This window comes from Arachis hypogaea, chromosome 13, assembly GCF_003086295.3.
Source record: "Arachis hypogaea cultivar Tifrunner chromosome 13, arahy.Tifrunner.gnm2.J5K5, whole genome shotgun sequence".
NCBI classification, from domain to species: domain Eukaryota; kingdom Viridiplantae; phylum Streptophyta; class Magnoliopsida; order Fabales; family Fabaceae; genus Arachis; species Arachis hypogaea.
Window position 1 is genome coordinate 293,822 of NC_092048.1, and position 16,746 is coordinate 310,567.

At 28.0% G+C, this 16,746-nt stretch overlaps 2 protein-coding genes and 1 non-coding gene across 3 annotated transcripts; all 3 read left to right on the forward strand.

The window, feature by feature from the left end:
* The first annotated feature begins 3,225 nt into the window (after positions 1-3,225).
* LOC112736053 (uncharacterized) lies at positions 3,226-4,155 on the forward strand. Its single transcript, XM_025785413.1, has one exon. It carries the CDS (start codon positions 3,226-3,228, stop codon positions 4,153-4,155), a length of 930 nt encoding a protein of 309 aa, XP_025641198.1.
* A 2,809-nt stretch (positions 4,156-6,964) lies between these two features.
* On the forward strand, positions 6,965-7,045 carry TRNAL-AAG (transfer RNA leucine (anticodon AAG)). The gene has a single exon. It is a non-coding gene; the product is annotated as a tRNA-Leu (tRNA).
* Positions 7,046-9,868: 2,823 nt separating this feature from the next.
* Positions 9,869-16,540, forward strand: LOC112736193 (uncharacterized). The gene is made up of 2 exons (XM_072213182.1): positions 9,869-10,816; positions 15,308-16,540. The coding sequence occupies exons 1-2, from the start codon at positions 9,934-9,936 to the stop codon at positions 16,285-16,287; spliced, it is 1,863 nt and encodes a 620-aa protein (XP_072069283.1). The 5' UTR covers positions 9,869-9,933; the 3' UTR covers positions 16,288-16,540.
* The last annotated feature ends 206 nt before the right edge of the window (positions 16,541-16,746 follow it).

A 16,746-nucleotide genomic window follows, 5' to 3' on the forward strand; every position in this document is an offset into this window, starting at 1 on the left:
TGAAGTTAAAAAATATTGTCGAATAGAAAAAAAAAATCTAATTTTAGCTACAATTTTTAAATATTGTGAAAGTTTTATATTTACTATAATTATCTCATATAGCTACCACAGAATTCAACTTGTATAAATGTCTTATTACAACTAATTATTAGACATAATTATAAGATTTTTTTAAATAGTTCAATACAAATTCAATCCAAACAGAGAGAAATAAATCAAAATGAAAAGATATTTTACTAGGTCATTTTCGGTATTATCATCAATAATAGTATATCCTAAATATATGATAATCAGAATCTCAAAATAAAACATAAACAAGTATAAAATTAAAATATTTGATATATATTTTTGGTGGTTTAGAATTTAGGGAGAGAAACATAAAAAAAAATTATCTAAAGAAAGAGTCAAGTTAGAATTTTTTTTTTTTTTCATATCTTATTACCAAACGATGGTGAGAGTATCTACTTCTTCAACTTAATTTATATATGTCCTAATTACTCCTAACACAATAATATTCTCATATGATCAAGCCACCACCACCGGCATTAACAACACAATCTTTAATTTGTTTAACAAGTTGCAATGTTTTTACACATCGAAAGACAAGGTATGAAGACCGTATGAAACATCTCACATGACAATCAAAAAAAGGTTCTTCATTATTTCGTCCCTTTGTTGTTGGTATGGTAATTGAGAAGAAGTTATGTCATTTTCACACAAGATTATTGATTAGAATTGATGCTAGTGTTTCAGAGCGACAAGTCTAAAATTAAATGAAGTTGACTAATTAAATTATCCTTAAATTTTTGTTTTACTTACACATGCTCTAATCATTGGAGACAAGTAGACAACAAAAATCCTGTCTTATACGAATGTATATATTGTATTATTGTACCTTTTTACGGAAGCCTACATCACATGGAATGCAAAAAGATTAGGATTATTTAATTTATAGAGTTTAATTTTGATGCAATAACAGTGTAAAATATTTTATACAGTTGTGTAATTATATCTGTTCTTTTGGATGATCATTCAAGCGGTCAATATAAAAAATAATTATTTTTACTGATACGACATTACATAATTAAATGTACTTATAAAACTATTTTATAATTCTGAATACAATGTACCTACCTACATTATATTAGAGTAATGTATATAATGTTTGTGTATAAAATAGGAAGTAGTAGTAATCATTATCGCTTGTTCTTTTAGACTGTGTTTATTTCTAAAAATAGGATAAGATAAGATATTGAGAATAAAACACAAAAAAAAAGACACAAAATTTTGTATTATTATATTCTATTTGGTGATAAACTAGAATATATTATGAAAATTTAATTTATTCTTATTTTTTTTCATCTAAAAAATTTGAGAAGAAAAATATAATTATAAAAAATTAACAAGAATAATAAAAGAAAAAATAAAAAATAAGTTGTATCCTTTATTATTGTCTTTGTGTCTTTCCTGTCAGGATCGAATGAACATAAAATATACTAATTCAATGTCTTTGGACACAATGTCTCTGTCTATATCTCATTTATCAAACACAATTTTATATTTCTGTATTCCTATCTCAGTGTCCCATACCTGTAAACAAACACAGCCTTAAGTATCTTTATGCACATTCTAAGGAGTCTCAACATAATTTAAGCAATTTTATTTATTTATATTGTCAAAACACAAAAATTTTGCAATTAACACTACTAAGGATACATTACAACATGAGCTAGCTATTTGTGTATTTCACCTAAATTTTATAAAAATAAAAAAATATTGTGTATAATAAATATATATCATCACTTAATATAATATAATTGATCATAATTATTTATTTTGATGCACCTTAATTATCCTATCTAACATTATTCTTTAAAGACAAATTACTGCTAAAAAATATTTTTTATATTTAAAACGAGATTCAAAACTCCTAATTTCTTAATTAAGAAATAAATCAGGTGATGATGAATTTTTAGGTCACACCTACGCAATTAATATTATTATTTTTTGCATGTTGGAAGCTTGACCGAATATATAACCCTATATGTAGCCCTATACACCAAATCAAAACCTAGATTTTGAATCTATATTCCATGCTAGATTCTGCCTCATTTTGTCTTTTTCTTCATTTTACTTATTCACCTCTCTCTTTCATGTACAATGAACTACTTACAAGATTGATATTAAAAACTAGAGAATCAAGCAATGCCAGCGCTTTTGGATTTCATCAAAATGTACACTGCTAATGATTGTGGAGACAATAAGAAAGCATGCCCATAGTACATGTCTGCACTCTCATATATGCTCTCAATAATTGGTATTTAATTTAAATACACAATACATAGAATTTTATTTTAAAGTGGTGAAGTGCAGGTTTACCAGGGCATATATGATTTATTTAATTTAATTATATATATAATTAAGAGTTTAATTAAAAAATTAATTTTTTCAATGGATATCAGATCTTGAAATAATATTTTTATCCTAAACCTTAAATTCTCAAAAAAAAAAAAAGATATGAGAGTTCATAAATAGCAATAGAACTATATGTTACTATGTATGTTAGCAACTATGGTAGTGTTTGTTTTGAGGCACTAGGATCGAGACTGGGAGACTGAGATTTAGTATCATGTTTGTTAGCTCAGAGACTGGTACTAAAATTTCTGTCTCTGTCTCCAAAATTTCAGTATTTCAGTACCTCCAAAAAATGGGGATCCAGGGGACTGAAATTTTTAGAGACGGAGACTGAAACTTTAATAACATTTTATACTTAAAATACCCTCATTTCAATTAATTAATTTTAATTTTATCCTTCGTACAAATGAAATTAGAGTTTCATTCTTGTTTCAATTTCTGTCTTTCACTTTGCACCAAACAGAATACTGAGATTTATTTCAGTCTCTGTCTATAAATCTCTGTCTCTCAGTATCAGTCTTTCAGTCTCTGTCTCTCTACCAAACACTACCAATGGATTTGAAACTAAAGAAAATATTTAGGTATTAGTAGTTGTTGGCCAGAATGATAGGTACTAATTAATTAATAATATTTTTAAAAGACATACATATGCATACAATAAATTAAATCAATTTAATTTCTTATTGGCATGAAGAACCCATGTGTTGGTTTCTTCTTCTAAGGTTTTTATATATAAAACGTTGTCCATTCAAACCAAAGTTGTTCATTTCATCATTAATAGAATTCCAGCCACTACCATAGAGTAACAAAATGTGTTCTTATTATTTCATAGCAACTTCAGATCAAGTTCCCTACCATGTTAGATCCATTAGCTTGCCTTCTAGGTTACACCCTTTATCCAATGACATCGAAATCGAGCTCAAGAATTTCGAATTATTATTAGCATCTTCATCATCATCAATGGATTATTATTCATCAATCACAATTAGTAGTAGTGTTATGAATGCAGATTTATTAACAAGGCTTGTGCATTTGTACAATTGTGTGAATGAACAAATCATTGGTTCTTCACTCTCCCAAAAGGTTCTTCTCCATGATCAAGATCAAGAAAAGTACTTAGATAAAGTACTTGATATGTCACTTGTTTTTCTTGATGTTTGTGGATCGGCAAGAGAATTGTTGCAACTCGCGAAAGAACACGCGCAAGAGCTTCAATCCGCGATGCGTCGTCACAGAAAGGGTCAAGATTGTTCCAGCATTAAGAGTCAGATTTGCGATTACTTCTGTTTCAAGAAAAGGGCAAAGAGGGAAATCTCTAAGATCCTTAAATCATTGAAGAAAATGGAAAATAATCATGGCTTTGTTAATGGTAAGACACATTATTGTTTATCAAATGTGTCTAAAGTTCTAAGAGAACTAAGCATTGTAACCATTTTGGTCTTGAGAAGAGTACTAATTTTTATGTGTCCACAAGTGTTGAAGAAAAAGAATAATATTGGTGAGTGGTTATTATTGTTCTCAAGAAAAAATAGGGTCATCAATAGTAATGAAATTGATGTGTTTCCATGCACAATAATAGTTAAGAAAACCAATGGTTTTGTTAAGGATGATTTAGAAATAGTTAAGAGAAGATTAGAGGGAGTAGATGAGTGTGTTAGAGAGTTAGAGGCAGGACTAGGTTGCCTCTTTAGGTGCTTAATTAGACATAGAGTGTCACTTCTTAATCTTCTTACTCCCTAAAAATTTATTAGAAATTTTGTACATTTTTATTAGCATAACTTCATAATGTGATTTATGTAATATTGATATGAATCTAAATCCCACCATCATCTTTCATTACAACAAATCTGGTAAATAGCGGTGGAAATTTTGCAGCGATTTTATAAAATCGCTGCGACAGTTTTGTAAAACCGCCACAAAATAACAAACTGCGGTGCATATAGCGACAGTTCGGAGTTGATGATGCAATCAGGCCGGCATTTTAAAATGAAGCTAAAATTTACGATACAGTAATTCTTAACATGTCGAGTTAGGAGTATCGTAGATGAAAAAAAACTATAAATACAATGACCAATTAAAGATTGACAAGTTTGCTTGGATTTTTTAGTTTATCAAAAGTGTGATATAGTATTGTCTAAATTAGGTTTTGCGGTTGATTTTAAAGTATAGTTGGATAAATTACATCCATTGCAAAAGACATATATAAAATTACTAATTACTAATAATTATTACTCCCATAATCATCTCTAATCCTTTTGGCATTACTATTATAGAGGGGTACGGTTTTCATATATAATCATTTTAAGTTATACACTTGCATACAAAATTACAAACGTGTGATCAAGTCTAGCAGGTATTATCATAACAAAAAATTTTGGAATAGTAATTTTTAGTAATTTTGATTAGTAGTTAGTCAGTAGTATAAATGTTAAATTATTTTTAACAAATAATTTTTTTTAATTTATGTATATATATAAATTTTGATAAATATAAGAACACGTTGTATTAATTAATATGTATAAATTTTAATAAATATAGATGTAAATTATATATTTTTTATATGTAAATTTCTATAAATATAAATATAAATATAAATTATTATTGACTAAAATATTGACACAAAATAATAATATTTACCCGTTATGTAACATTGTTGTTATCATAATATCCTTAAAAAAACCTAAAGATCTCTATATATACATATGCAATAATATAATGGTAAAAAATTCAGGTGAAGTCCACTTCACGTGAAGTTGATATCTGAGAGCCGTTAGATGAAAATTTAATCAAATCAGTCAAATCATTTAACGGCTTTCAGATATCAACTTCACGTGAAGTCGACTACACCTGAATTTTCACCTAATATAATATACAATGATTATATTAGAACGCCAACTTGCCAAGCCATTCGCTGCCACTTTTTGTCTCTTAACTTTTTTTGTTATGAGGTGGCAGCATATATATAAGACAAAAAAAAAACTATTTACAGCACATGGAAATTAAATGACAATATTGATTTATTATTATTATTATTATTATTATTATTATTATTATTATTATTATTATTATTATTTGAGATTCTGATAAGATCACTTAACACACATGCTTTTCCAATCATAAAAAATTTGGTCCGGACATGCATGCATGAACATGACTACACATTTCGCAAAGTACACAAGGACAAATGAACAAAAAATGTAATAATTCAACAACTAATAAATTAAAATTGTAAAATTTAATACTATATATACAAATAAAATATATCTATCGTATATATGATCGAATTTGTAGTTGTTAATTCAATTAATTGAAGGTACAGCAGGGAACAATGCAGATTGCTTTTATTCTAACTTCTAAGTTCCTAACTCCGAATATTATGCTTAGGTACATTGCTCTAAACATAATTTTGTTTAAGATGTAGATGCATGCCCAAACAATAAAAATAAAACACACGAAAACAAAGAATAAGCATCTTACTTTTAATTAAAACGTGATTCTTATGCACACCCGCTTTATGCTTTCAAAATAAATCTCTTTCGGTCTTTCCACTCCTTTATAATTAGGACATTGCTTAATTAATAATTGTGATGTTTTAATTTTGATAACATTTTAATTTTCAATGTTACAAAGAAAAAAACATTATTGTTGATGATGGAAACTACTTTTGGGTACTGTTATTTGCTTGTAATAAGGATCTGTTCAAGGTATAGTTCGTCGTAGAAGAGGATACGTCGTCTTATCTTCTCCACAGATAAAATATATGCTAGACTCTAAAAAATGTCAGACGAAATAGATATTTGCAAAGAATACTAACACTCAAGTCAGTAACAACTCAAACAAAAAAAAAAAGTAAGATTCATTTAGATGAGTATTAAATTTTCATGAGTTTTATCTTCTACCTTACTTTACCTTATATAGATTTACTTATGGAAAAAGGATTATTTTTTGGCTATATCGCGGTTATTACATACTCACACACTTAATATTTTTAAAGGTTCCTATCTACTATTTAGTTGTGTCAATGTTTAAATCCAGATGTAACATTTTTTCTAATGGTTTATAGTATCCCTCGTCTCAGTAGACTAAGGACTAATCTATCGCGAATTAGAACTTAAGAATTTATTATTGACTAATGAATTACTACATACACAATACGAAATTTGAATCTCTAATATTTACTTAAACGAAGTAATGAACTAATAAATAGACGAACCAAAATTAGTTTTGATACAGTATTTTAAGAGGCATGTTAATGTATCTCAAGTTCTCAACTAGGCCTGCGGTTCTTTACTTCCAAATTCGAAATCTATTTCCTTTGTGGGCCTTCCTTATTGGGTTTGACTTATAAAAGTATCCTCATATTAAATAACGAACGTCCCTTAAAAAATGTGGTCCATTAAAATATTGTGGGCCTTCAGCTTATGTGATGAATCCAAATAACATTAAAATGAGGTTCACCGAGAAAAAAGAAAAAAAAAACCAAAATGAGTGACCAAAAACAAAAAATGTCAAAAACAATTAAAAATTGAAAAACTCAAATATCATCAAAGTTGAGATGGCCGAGTTGGTCTAAGGCGCCAGATTAAGGTTCTGGTCCGAAAGGGCGTGGGTTCAAATCCCACTCTCAACATTTATTTTATATAATAACAAATGGCAATTGGGTGATAATTTATTTATTTTTTATATTGTTATTCTCGTGTAACATATTCAATGTAAAGAAAAAACACATTTCTGCCGAGATTTGTATACTAGGGTTGTGCATGGCCGATCCGTTCGGTTTCGAACATTTTAGAGATTAATTTTGTATGATTTTATCGGGTCTAAGATTGAATAAGGATCTCAAAAATAGATCCGATTATTATTTTGGGTTGGGTTCGGATCATAATTTGGGTTATTCAAATTCGATCTGGTGGTCCAATCATCATACACAATTAATATTTTATGTTATTAGTGATGGATGATGACTATTTTTATGTGGAATTTAAATATTATAAACCTTAATATTTTGTTTTATTAGTTATTATTAGACTATAAATTAATGTTTTGTGTTTAAAATACATAAAATTTTAGACTAATGCATAATATTGTATTATTTGTATTAATTTAAATATTTGGTATTATTAGACAATATTAGTATTGATTATGGTTATACTTTAATTTCAGAGAAGAGTTGGTTTTTATTATATTTTTTTACATGAATTTTATCATATCAAATAATAGTTAGAGTCTTAGAAATTTGGATATTTTTACATCCTAACTTATAAGAAGATATCAAAGATAATATAATGTTAACGGCCTGATTTTCACCCAATTTTTATCTGTATAATTGTGGTCCAAAAATGTATAAGTTTCATCGGGTTTAGGACCATATTCGAGTCTAATAAATAAACGCGATATATATTTCGAGTTAAATCTAAATCACATTAGACCCGATTTCACCTGACCTATGCACACTATATTGTAAACTAACACACCAAAAGACTAGTTATCTAAGATTTTGTTAATATTACCATCATATCTATTGTTGTAATAATAATAAAAATATAGATTATACCAAATAAGGAGATCAAGCCACATATACACAACTAGGTGAATGACTAAGCAGCACAGCGTAGCCACATGCCATAAACCTAACGAATCAAATCTTTCACAAAATATCAACTAGTTACTTTTGCAAACACGCGTCAATATATATTACCAATAATTAAGAGATCAGAAAGGGGGAAAAAATATGAAAGATTCTCTCCCTATTAGCACGTCATTTATACAAAGCATTCTTAGCAACTTAGTATCATATTTAACGGTAACATATACATACATAAACATTAGTATTAATACATGCCACTCGTGCACATATTAGTTTAATCTTTGTTTAAATATAATTGACCCTTGGTTCTTGGGATTCTAAGTAGCTTATCTATAACTCAAATAATTGTGGATCTCAACCTATGCAAATAACATACATTTCTTTAATAATCCATGTTTGCGGTTGAAGCTCCTTCAATTTGAGACAAATCAAACAAAGAAAATTAAGGGCACCCCATTTTATAATGAATTTAATTTTAGTGTATTGTCGATATAAAATAATTTTATACGTGTATCTAATACATAACATCATATTAGTAAAAATAACTATCTTTTATATTAATTGTATGAATAATTATAAAAAAACAAATGTGATTGTACGACTATGTAAAATATTTTATACTGTGAATACATCAAAATTAAACTATTTTATAATTTGAAATGAATAGGGTAATGTGGCAACATAGGAGGCAAGCTTAGGGGATGAGTAATGAGTTGTGTTTACCAACACACGGAGAAGAAGCCAAGTATACAACCCAAGGTTCAAAAACATTAATTTAACACTTGCTATGAGTTGTAATTTGTAACTATATACCCTTGTGGCCTATCTATGATTGTGTTACATCACCTATAATAGAGCATAATGTTGGGAAAGATGTGACAAATAAACCAAAATTGTAGGGAGACCCATGCGGGTATCACATGCTCCCCACTTAGATTAAATTGGGTGATGTTTAATTTTGCTATAGCTAACCTTTTTTTCAAAAAAAAAAAATGCTTTTACTTATATGATGAGATATGATATTTACTATTTGAACACTTAGGAAAATAGCATTTATTAATTTTAAATTTTATTAAATAGTTAAAAGGATTGTATATATATTGATAGAGGTGTTCAAATCCAAGCCGATCCAAATTAAACCGCTCATTCAATCCAATCTAAATCAAAAACCGATTAAAACTGCATTAATTTGGATTTGATTGGATTCTATTTTTTGCAAACCGCTGGATCGGATTGAATTTCGGATCTACTTTTCATAACCGATCTAATCCAATCCAAACCGCACAATGTGTTATAATATTATTATTTTATTATTATATTTACAATTATACTTATAACATGTTCAATTTTTTTTACATTTTTATATTATTCATGTATTATTATTTACATTTTAATAAATATTTTATGTTATCGTTGGCTTTTTAATATATTGTTGAGACTTGTTATGTCATTGTTGATTATTTAAAATTTGATGTTGAGACTTGTTATATGTATTTAATTTTTTTAATTTATAAAACCGCAAATCCAATCCAATCCAAACCGCTTGAAATTGGATTGGATCGGATCAGAATTTTTTTAAAAAAAGCATCCAATCCAAACGACATCGCAAGTAAAATTAGTGTTCGGATCGGATGAATTTTCAACTCAAAACCGATCCAAACCGCACCGCGAACACCCCGGTATGTTGGTGTGTAAATGAATAAAGATTTTCCTTTTAGTGTTGGCAAATTGTGAAAATTTAAGTGTTAAAATTTCTGTTTTTTTTAATTAATTGTTATTTAATTTAACCTTATGGGAGTTGAATGGAAAATGGATAATATTTAATACCTATATAAATAAGAAGACTCAAGGATTGGTAATAGCACACCAAAGTTGAGCTTCCATTACAATATTAGAGGGAAACTAAAAAGAAAAAAAAAAAGAACAAAACCATGGCAAGCAAGTATCAACTTCGTTCCATTAGTTTGCCATCAAGATCTCATCCAAGCACTATTAGAGTTGATGAAGAACTCATCAAGCTCAAGACATGGGAAGCAACATCAACATCAACATCTAAGTCAATTGCCATTGGCTTTTCCTTGCTTCAAGATTTGTACCTCTCATTGGATGCATTTCTCAACATGGCATCAACACAACATGTGATTTCTCAAAACCAAGGTGGTGATGAGAAATATTTTGAAGAGGTCTTGGATGGTTCAATTAGGGTTTTGGACATTTGTGGCATCACAAGAGACATTATTCTACAAATTAAGGAGAATGTTCAATCCCTTCATTCTTCTCTAAGAAGAAGAAAAGGAGACTCAAGTGTTGAGAAAAGTGTGCTTGAGTACAATTTATTCACCAAGAAGATGAAGAAGAATTCCAAGAAGGTAATCACAAATTTGAAGCATATGGATAGCAATTTTGGGGTGTCACCAATTTTGAATCTTGGTGACCACTTTGGTGCTGTGGTTAGGGTTCTTAGGGAAGTGATACTAATGAACTTGTTTGTGTTCCAATTACTATTGTCTTTCTTCAATATGTCAAAGTCAAAGTCAAAGTCAAAGTCAACCAAATGGTTGATGGTGGCAAAACTTTTGCACAAAGGGGTCATAGCTTGTGATGAAGATAACTCACAAAATGTCAATGAGTTGCAATGTGTGGAAGCATCTCTAAGTACCCTTTTAATTGAAGGGATTAATAATGGTGAGAAGATGCATATAGCACATGAAAAGTTGGGGGCTTTGGAGAATGTTCTAGAAAGCCTTGATAATAATTTGGATAGCACATTTAGGAACTTGATTAAGACTAGAGCCTCCCTTTTGAATATGATCTCTCAATAGAGTTTTCTTATTAGTTAGCAATGTAATTTTGTCTCTAAATCCTATTAGACATCCAAGTTTTAGGGATATGCTGAGGATTTGAAATTTTCTTACCTTAGTTTTTTGTAAATTTGTATAATTCAAAGGTTAGAAATCAAATGCAAAGAAGAAGCTTATTGTTATATCCTATGTTGTGGTTTCAAAATGCCATATACTTAATTTTATTATTTATTTTTTTTCACATACATCTAATAAAAATATTATTCGTATACCAAAATCTGTTACTGAAATTTGTTACTAATATATATTTACGTATAAATATATTTATGATTTTATTTATTTTTAATATATATTTTATACTGATGATAGTTGATTTTTGATAATTGATTTTAGTACACGTATATTAATTAATTTTATATTTTAAGCTTTTGAAAAGTGGCTATTCAAATGGAAAAAGTCTAAGTAATTAGCATTTTTTTTAGTTTGTAATAAACAATTTTATTTTGTCACTAAAAGAAAAAATATTTATTCATTAATTAATTTTCTTATTTTTTATATTGGTTATAAAATTATTAGTCATGTAATTTGATTCATTGTAAGTTAAAACTTCTTAGACATACTTTTTTTTTCATTTTTTTATTTATTCACAAGGGTGCATTCAAGTGTGATTATTATTATACAAAACTTTTTAAATAGATGCCTTAGCTTTGATTTACAATAACTAATCAAATCTTGTATTTATGTTCACCTCTTAATTATTTATGAACATTTTGTTAGGAGTCATGAATCATAATAGGATTCATTTTATTTATTCGTTTACCTATTTTTATTTTTTAGTTGTTTACGGTATCTCTTAGTTTGATAGATCAAAGATTAATCGGTTGTGAATTTAAATTTTATTTAAGAGTTTATCATTGGCCAATGATTTGCTCCATATATAAAATAAGATTCGAACTCTGAACACTTTCTTAAGCGGACGAGTGAGCTGATTACTCGACTAACCAGTTGGTTATTTTTATTTTTTATTTAGTTGGTTGCAAAAATGACAAATTTAGAGTTCTGCCTTCAGGACATAGTCATCAAAAGTGATGCAAAGGAGTATGGTCTGAACTACACGTGTTGACCTGTGAGTGAACTATGCCATGACCTTGAATATCAAGAAAGATAAAGGTTTTAAAAACTTATATATATATATAATGAGAAAAAGATAAAGGCTTAATTATGTATATTGTTCCACCGTTCAGTGCAAGAAAAGTATTCCTTGATTAATGGGAACTTCACATGTCTTTTTTCATGTCTATAATTTCAACAATGTACCACTCCTACTTTTCTTTATAGAAAAGCATCTTGTATGTATATATGGGCATATGGCTTATATTTATGTCCATAAGAAATGAAAGAAGAAAAAGACTTTATCATCAACAAATGCTAAATGCGTTCATGTATGTTCCTAGGTTATTTAATTTGTTTTGCAAGTTAAATGCGTTTATGTTCCTAGGTTTTGTTCAGTAAGTCAAATTATTATATGTATCTTTAATAATCATGTTATTGGTTACTTGTATAAAAAATTAGCTATTAATTATTATATAAAAATACATTATAATTCATTTTTAATGACAAATTTTTAGTGGTAATAATATATGTCTTAATTTATGTTTTTGTGACAATTATATATTTATCGTTATTATTATATATTAGACAATCATGTATTTTTTGCGACCACTAAAAAAATCTTTATTGACAATTATATAATTGCCGTTAAAACCTTTTAGCCACAAAGTATAAAATGGTTACTGTCTAATTACCTATAAATATATTAGTAGCTATTGTTATTAAAAACAAAATAAATAAATACTAAAAATAATTTTTCTAGTAATAATATATATTTTGTCCCTATAATTTTTTCCATCATACTACTAGAAAAATGTTTAATTATTTTAATAAATTAAATTATTTAAATAACTAATTATATAATTAAAAAATATATAAATTAATACATACATATATAAATACAGATAATAATTAATTTATTTAATAGCTGATTATTAATATACATACAATATTTTTCTTTGATATAATGCATCTTAGTAGTTCATGGATATACTCGTAGAGGTTTCAATTTCTCTAGAATTATTTTAAAATTATAATTTGATGTGTTTCAAAGCAGGCCTGCCTCCTAATTAAATAATGCTTTATATGGCATCCCTGTATAGTATATATATTTTTGAAGTCATGCTATTTCTTTAGGAAACACATGGAATAATATGGTATTAATATGACAAATCATATATATGTATGTGTCAGTCTTCTTTCTTTGGTAAAATAACCACGCCCCTTGTGATGAAATAATTTATCAATATTATTCCACATAAATACTATTCAAGAATATTTTGTTCCCTACACATATTTTGATCGCTTACCAATTAAATAGAAAATAGCTATGATAGATATTATTCCAATCATATATATAAATTTCATTTTTATAATCTATTTTTTAGGCCGGCAGAGTTTGGACTTTGGACCATTCAAAATTGGTAGCTATCTTTCTTAATTATTTTTAGAGAATGAATTGTGATATACTCATGATATTTAATTTTTGTGGTGTGACACATGCAATTTATATTAAAAATATTGGTTAGGAGTTTAGATAAAAGAGAATATTTGGTTAGGAATTGGTTTTATTCATTCACACACGGCGAGATCTATTGCGCAAATTATTTTTTATATTGGGGGTAGAAATGATATTTTTTAGGATTATAAATTATAAAGATGTTATTTTTAAATGTAGAATTTTTTTATTTAAAATGTAAAAATTGGACTCTTTTATTTTTTTTGGAAAAAAAATTGGACCATCCAATTTGTTAGGAACAAAAATCAGACCCTCCGATTTATACATTTTTTAAAAAATATATCACAACAAATAAATCGGACCCTCCGATTTGATATTTAAAAAAATTTAAAAATTAACTTACAAATTAATCGGACCTACCAATTACTGATTTTTATATCAAAATAAAAACACATACACTATCAACAGAATTGAATTGCACACATTTACCTTTCATAATAAAAATTTTTAGCCGATCTATTGTAAAGGATCTCATGCAAAGAAAACAATTAATATTAAAAAATAATTTTCTAAAAACAAAAATTATATGATACATACTATTCGTGCAATAATATAAAAAATTAATAATTTGTGTTCACTATATATATATATAAAATCATGAATTATTATTTGTTCATATCCATCAATTATGATTAAGTGCAGAGAACTTTGGAACAGAATCCTTAAATGGTAAATTGGTAACCGACCTTCATGAACAAAAACCATAGGTACCATAAATTGTTGCTTAGATTCATTGAAGTTATAGAGATACAAAGGCATGGACAGAGGAATTGGTGTTTTTAAATGTCTCCTTTCTATAAAACACGGAGGGAAAAAATTTGTAAGGTACACCTTCCCCATATGTAACAACAAAAATTGAGGTATTTCAATTTTATTTTATATATATTGGGGTGATGCTTTGCTTGCTTCTATAGTTCTATTGCTGGTGGAAGACGTGACAACATAACCCACGTCACAGGAAAGAAAAAACCAAACACTGCCTAGTACCTACATATGTCACATGTTTAATAAATTATATATCAAATATTAGATATGTTTTTACTTTTTAGGCTGATTTTTTCTTATATGGAAAAAATATTGATGTGTTTTTTTGGAAATAGAATTATTTAGTGTAATTACAGATGGGTGAATTTGTAGAGGAGAAGTCAACACGTGAGGGGTGTGTTGCAATACGTGGGGGCGTGCTGGACACGTAGCAACATCTTGACTAATACGTAGGGAGATGTGTTGGACACGTGACAGCATATTGGCCAATACGTGGAGGCGTGTTAAAACATGTAGAAGCGTCTTAAATGATTTCTACAATACTGTAATACACTTCAAATATTAATATTCAACCAAAATACTATCTTTATTTCCATATTAAAAATAATTTCTGATGTTTTCAATATTTTTATTTTTTTATTTTATAATATATATATATATATATATATATATATATATATATATGTATATGTATGTGTGTGTGTTAGTGTGTGATTTTAATTTTGGTCCAATTTTAATTGATTATTTTTTATTATTGATAATTTTTTGTCTTTATCATCTAAATTTAATAGTACAAAGTTGCAATATATAGAGATCTAGAAAAAGTTTAAAAATTTGCAACTACAAAAGAAGATAAAGTTTTTTTTTTTTTATATTTATAATGATAAGGGCTGAAAAAAGAAGAAAATAATAAATATATTTAAGAGAAAATTTTTAAAAGAATTAAGATTAAAACGGCCTACATTTTAGAAAGAATAAAAAAATATATATTTAGGTCAAAATTAGATGAGCATCAATTGCCAGAAAGATACCCTTGGCTTTCTCTCCTTTCCCCACTTGAGATGTCTATAGGTATAAATAGAAGAGGATTATTATTATTATAGCATTGAGTCCATCACAAAATTTGGTTACCCTTTATCATGAAAAGGGCAACCATGGCTACCTTTAAACATTCTAGCAAATATGGTGTTAGATCTATTAGTTTACCAACTAGATCACATCCAAGCACAATTCAAGTAGAAGAAGAGCTCAACAAGCTTAAATCATGGGATTCATCATCATCATCATCATCTTTGTCAAAGGTTGAAACAATTTGCTATGGTCTATTAGGCCTTGGTAAATTGTATAAGTGCATAGAAGATCTCTTGAAATTGCCATTGACCCAACAAGCATTAGGTCAACATAAAGATGAGAAATGGGTGAATGAGTTCTTGGATTGCCCCTTAAGGTTCCTTGATCTATTGGGAAAAACAAGGGATTCCATCATGTTGATGAAATCAAGTGTTGAAGATCTTCAATCTTCACTTAGGAGGAGAAAGATTGGAAATCTTGACATTGAAGGACACATCTCTTCATATTGGAGCCTTAGAAGGAACATTAGAAAAGAATGCACAAAAAATTTGCTTTTTTTGAAGCAAATTGATGATGGGCCATTTCCTCCTCCTCCTTTGGATCTTGATGATGATAACCATCTTTGTGCATTGGTAAGAGTTCTTAGAGAATCAAGTTTGATCACAAGCTCAATTTTCCAATCACTTTTTGTGTTCCTTTCTTCATCAATCTTGAAATCAAAGCCTACTAAATGGGCATTTGTGTCAAGATTGGTGCATAAGGGTGTTCTTATTTCTTGCAACAACAATCAACAAGAGAATGTTAATGCTCTTGAAAAAGTGGATCTATCACTTTGCAACTTGGAACTTACTATTATGGAGAATTTGAACAAAGAAGAAGTGGGTGAGAGGATTCAATCTACAAATAGAAGCCTTGAAGCTTTGGTATTAGGAATTCAAGGGATTGAAGAAGGGTTAGAGTGCTTGTTTAAGCACTTGATTAATACTAGGGTGTCTTTTCTTAATATAATTTCTCCTTGAGCATAATATATTTTTAATTTTAGGCATGTATAGTATATATATAGTTATGCATATTTGGAGGTTTGCTTCAACATATTATTATATTTTTCCAGATGTATAGATACATATGTAGTTGTTAGGTGCCATTAATGATGAAGCAATATTGTATACTCTGCTTGTTAATCAAAGTTTTGTTCACTCAAATATTGTGATCTTTCCTAGCCCTTTTTTCTATGTATGTAAACCAAATAATAATAATAATAAGGTTTAATTACTCTGTTGGTCCCTATAGTTTCGTGAAATTTTCAATTAGATTCTTATACTTTTTTTTTTTTTTTAATTGGGTCCCTGTACCAAAATTTTTTTTTTCAATTAAGTCCCTCTTAGTAGTAATTGGCTTAATTTTATAGGGACCCAACTAAAAAAAAATTGGTACAGGAATCTAAATAAAAGAAAAAAAAAAGTGTAGAGACCCAATTA

Excerpts from the sequence above, each read along its gene's own strand:
- LOC112736053 (XM_025785413.1), top strand. The coding sequence starts at position 3,226 with ATGTGTTCTTATTATTTCATAGCAACTTCAGATCAAGTTCCCTACCAT.
- LOC112736193 (XM_072213182.1), top strand. The coding sequence starts at position 9,934 with ATGGCAAGCAAGTATCAACTTCGTTCCATTAGTTTGCCATCAAGATCT. Across the intron at positions 10,817-15,307 it reads CTCCCTTTTGAATATGATCT|TCCATCACAAAATTTGGTTA; the intron begins CTCAATAGAGTT and ends TATAGCATTGAG.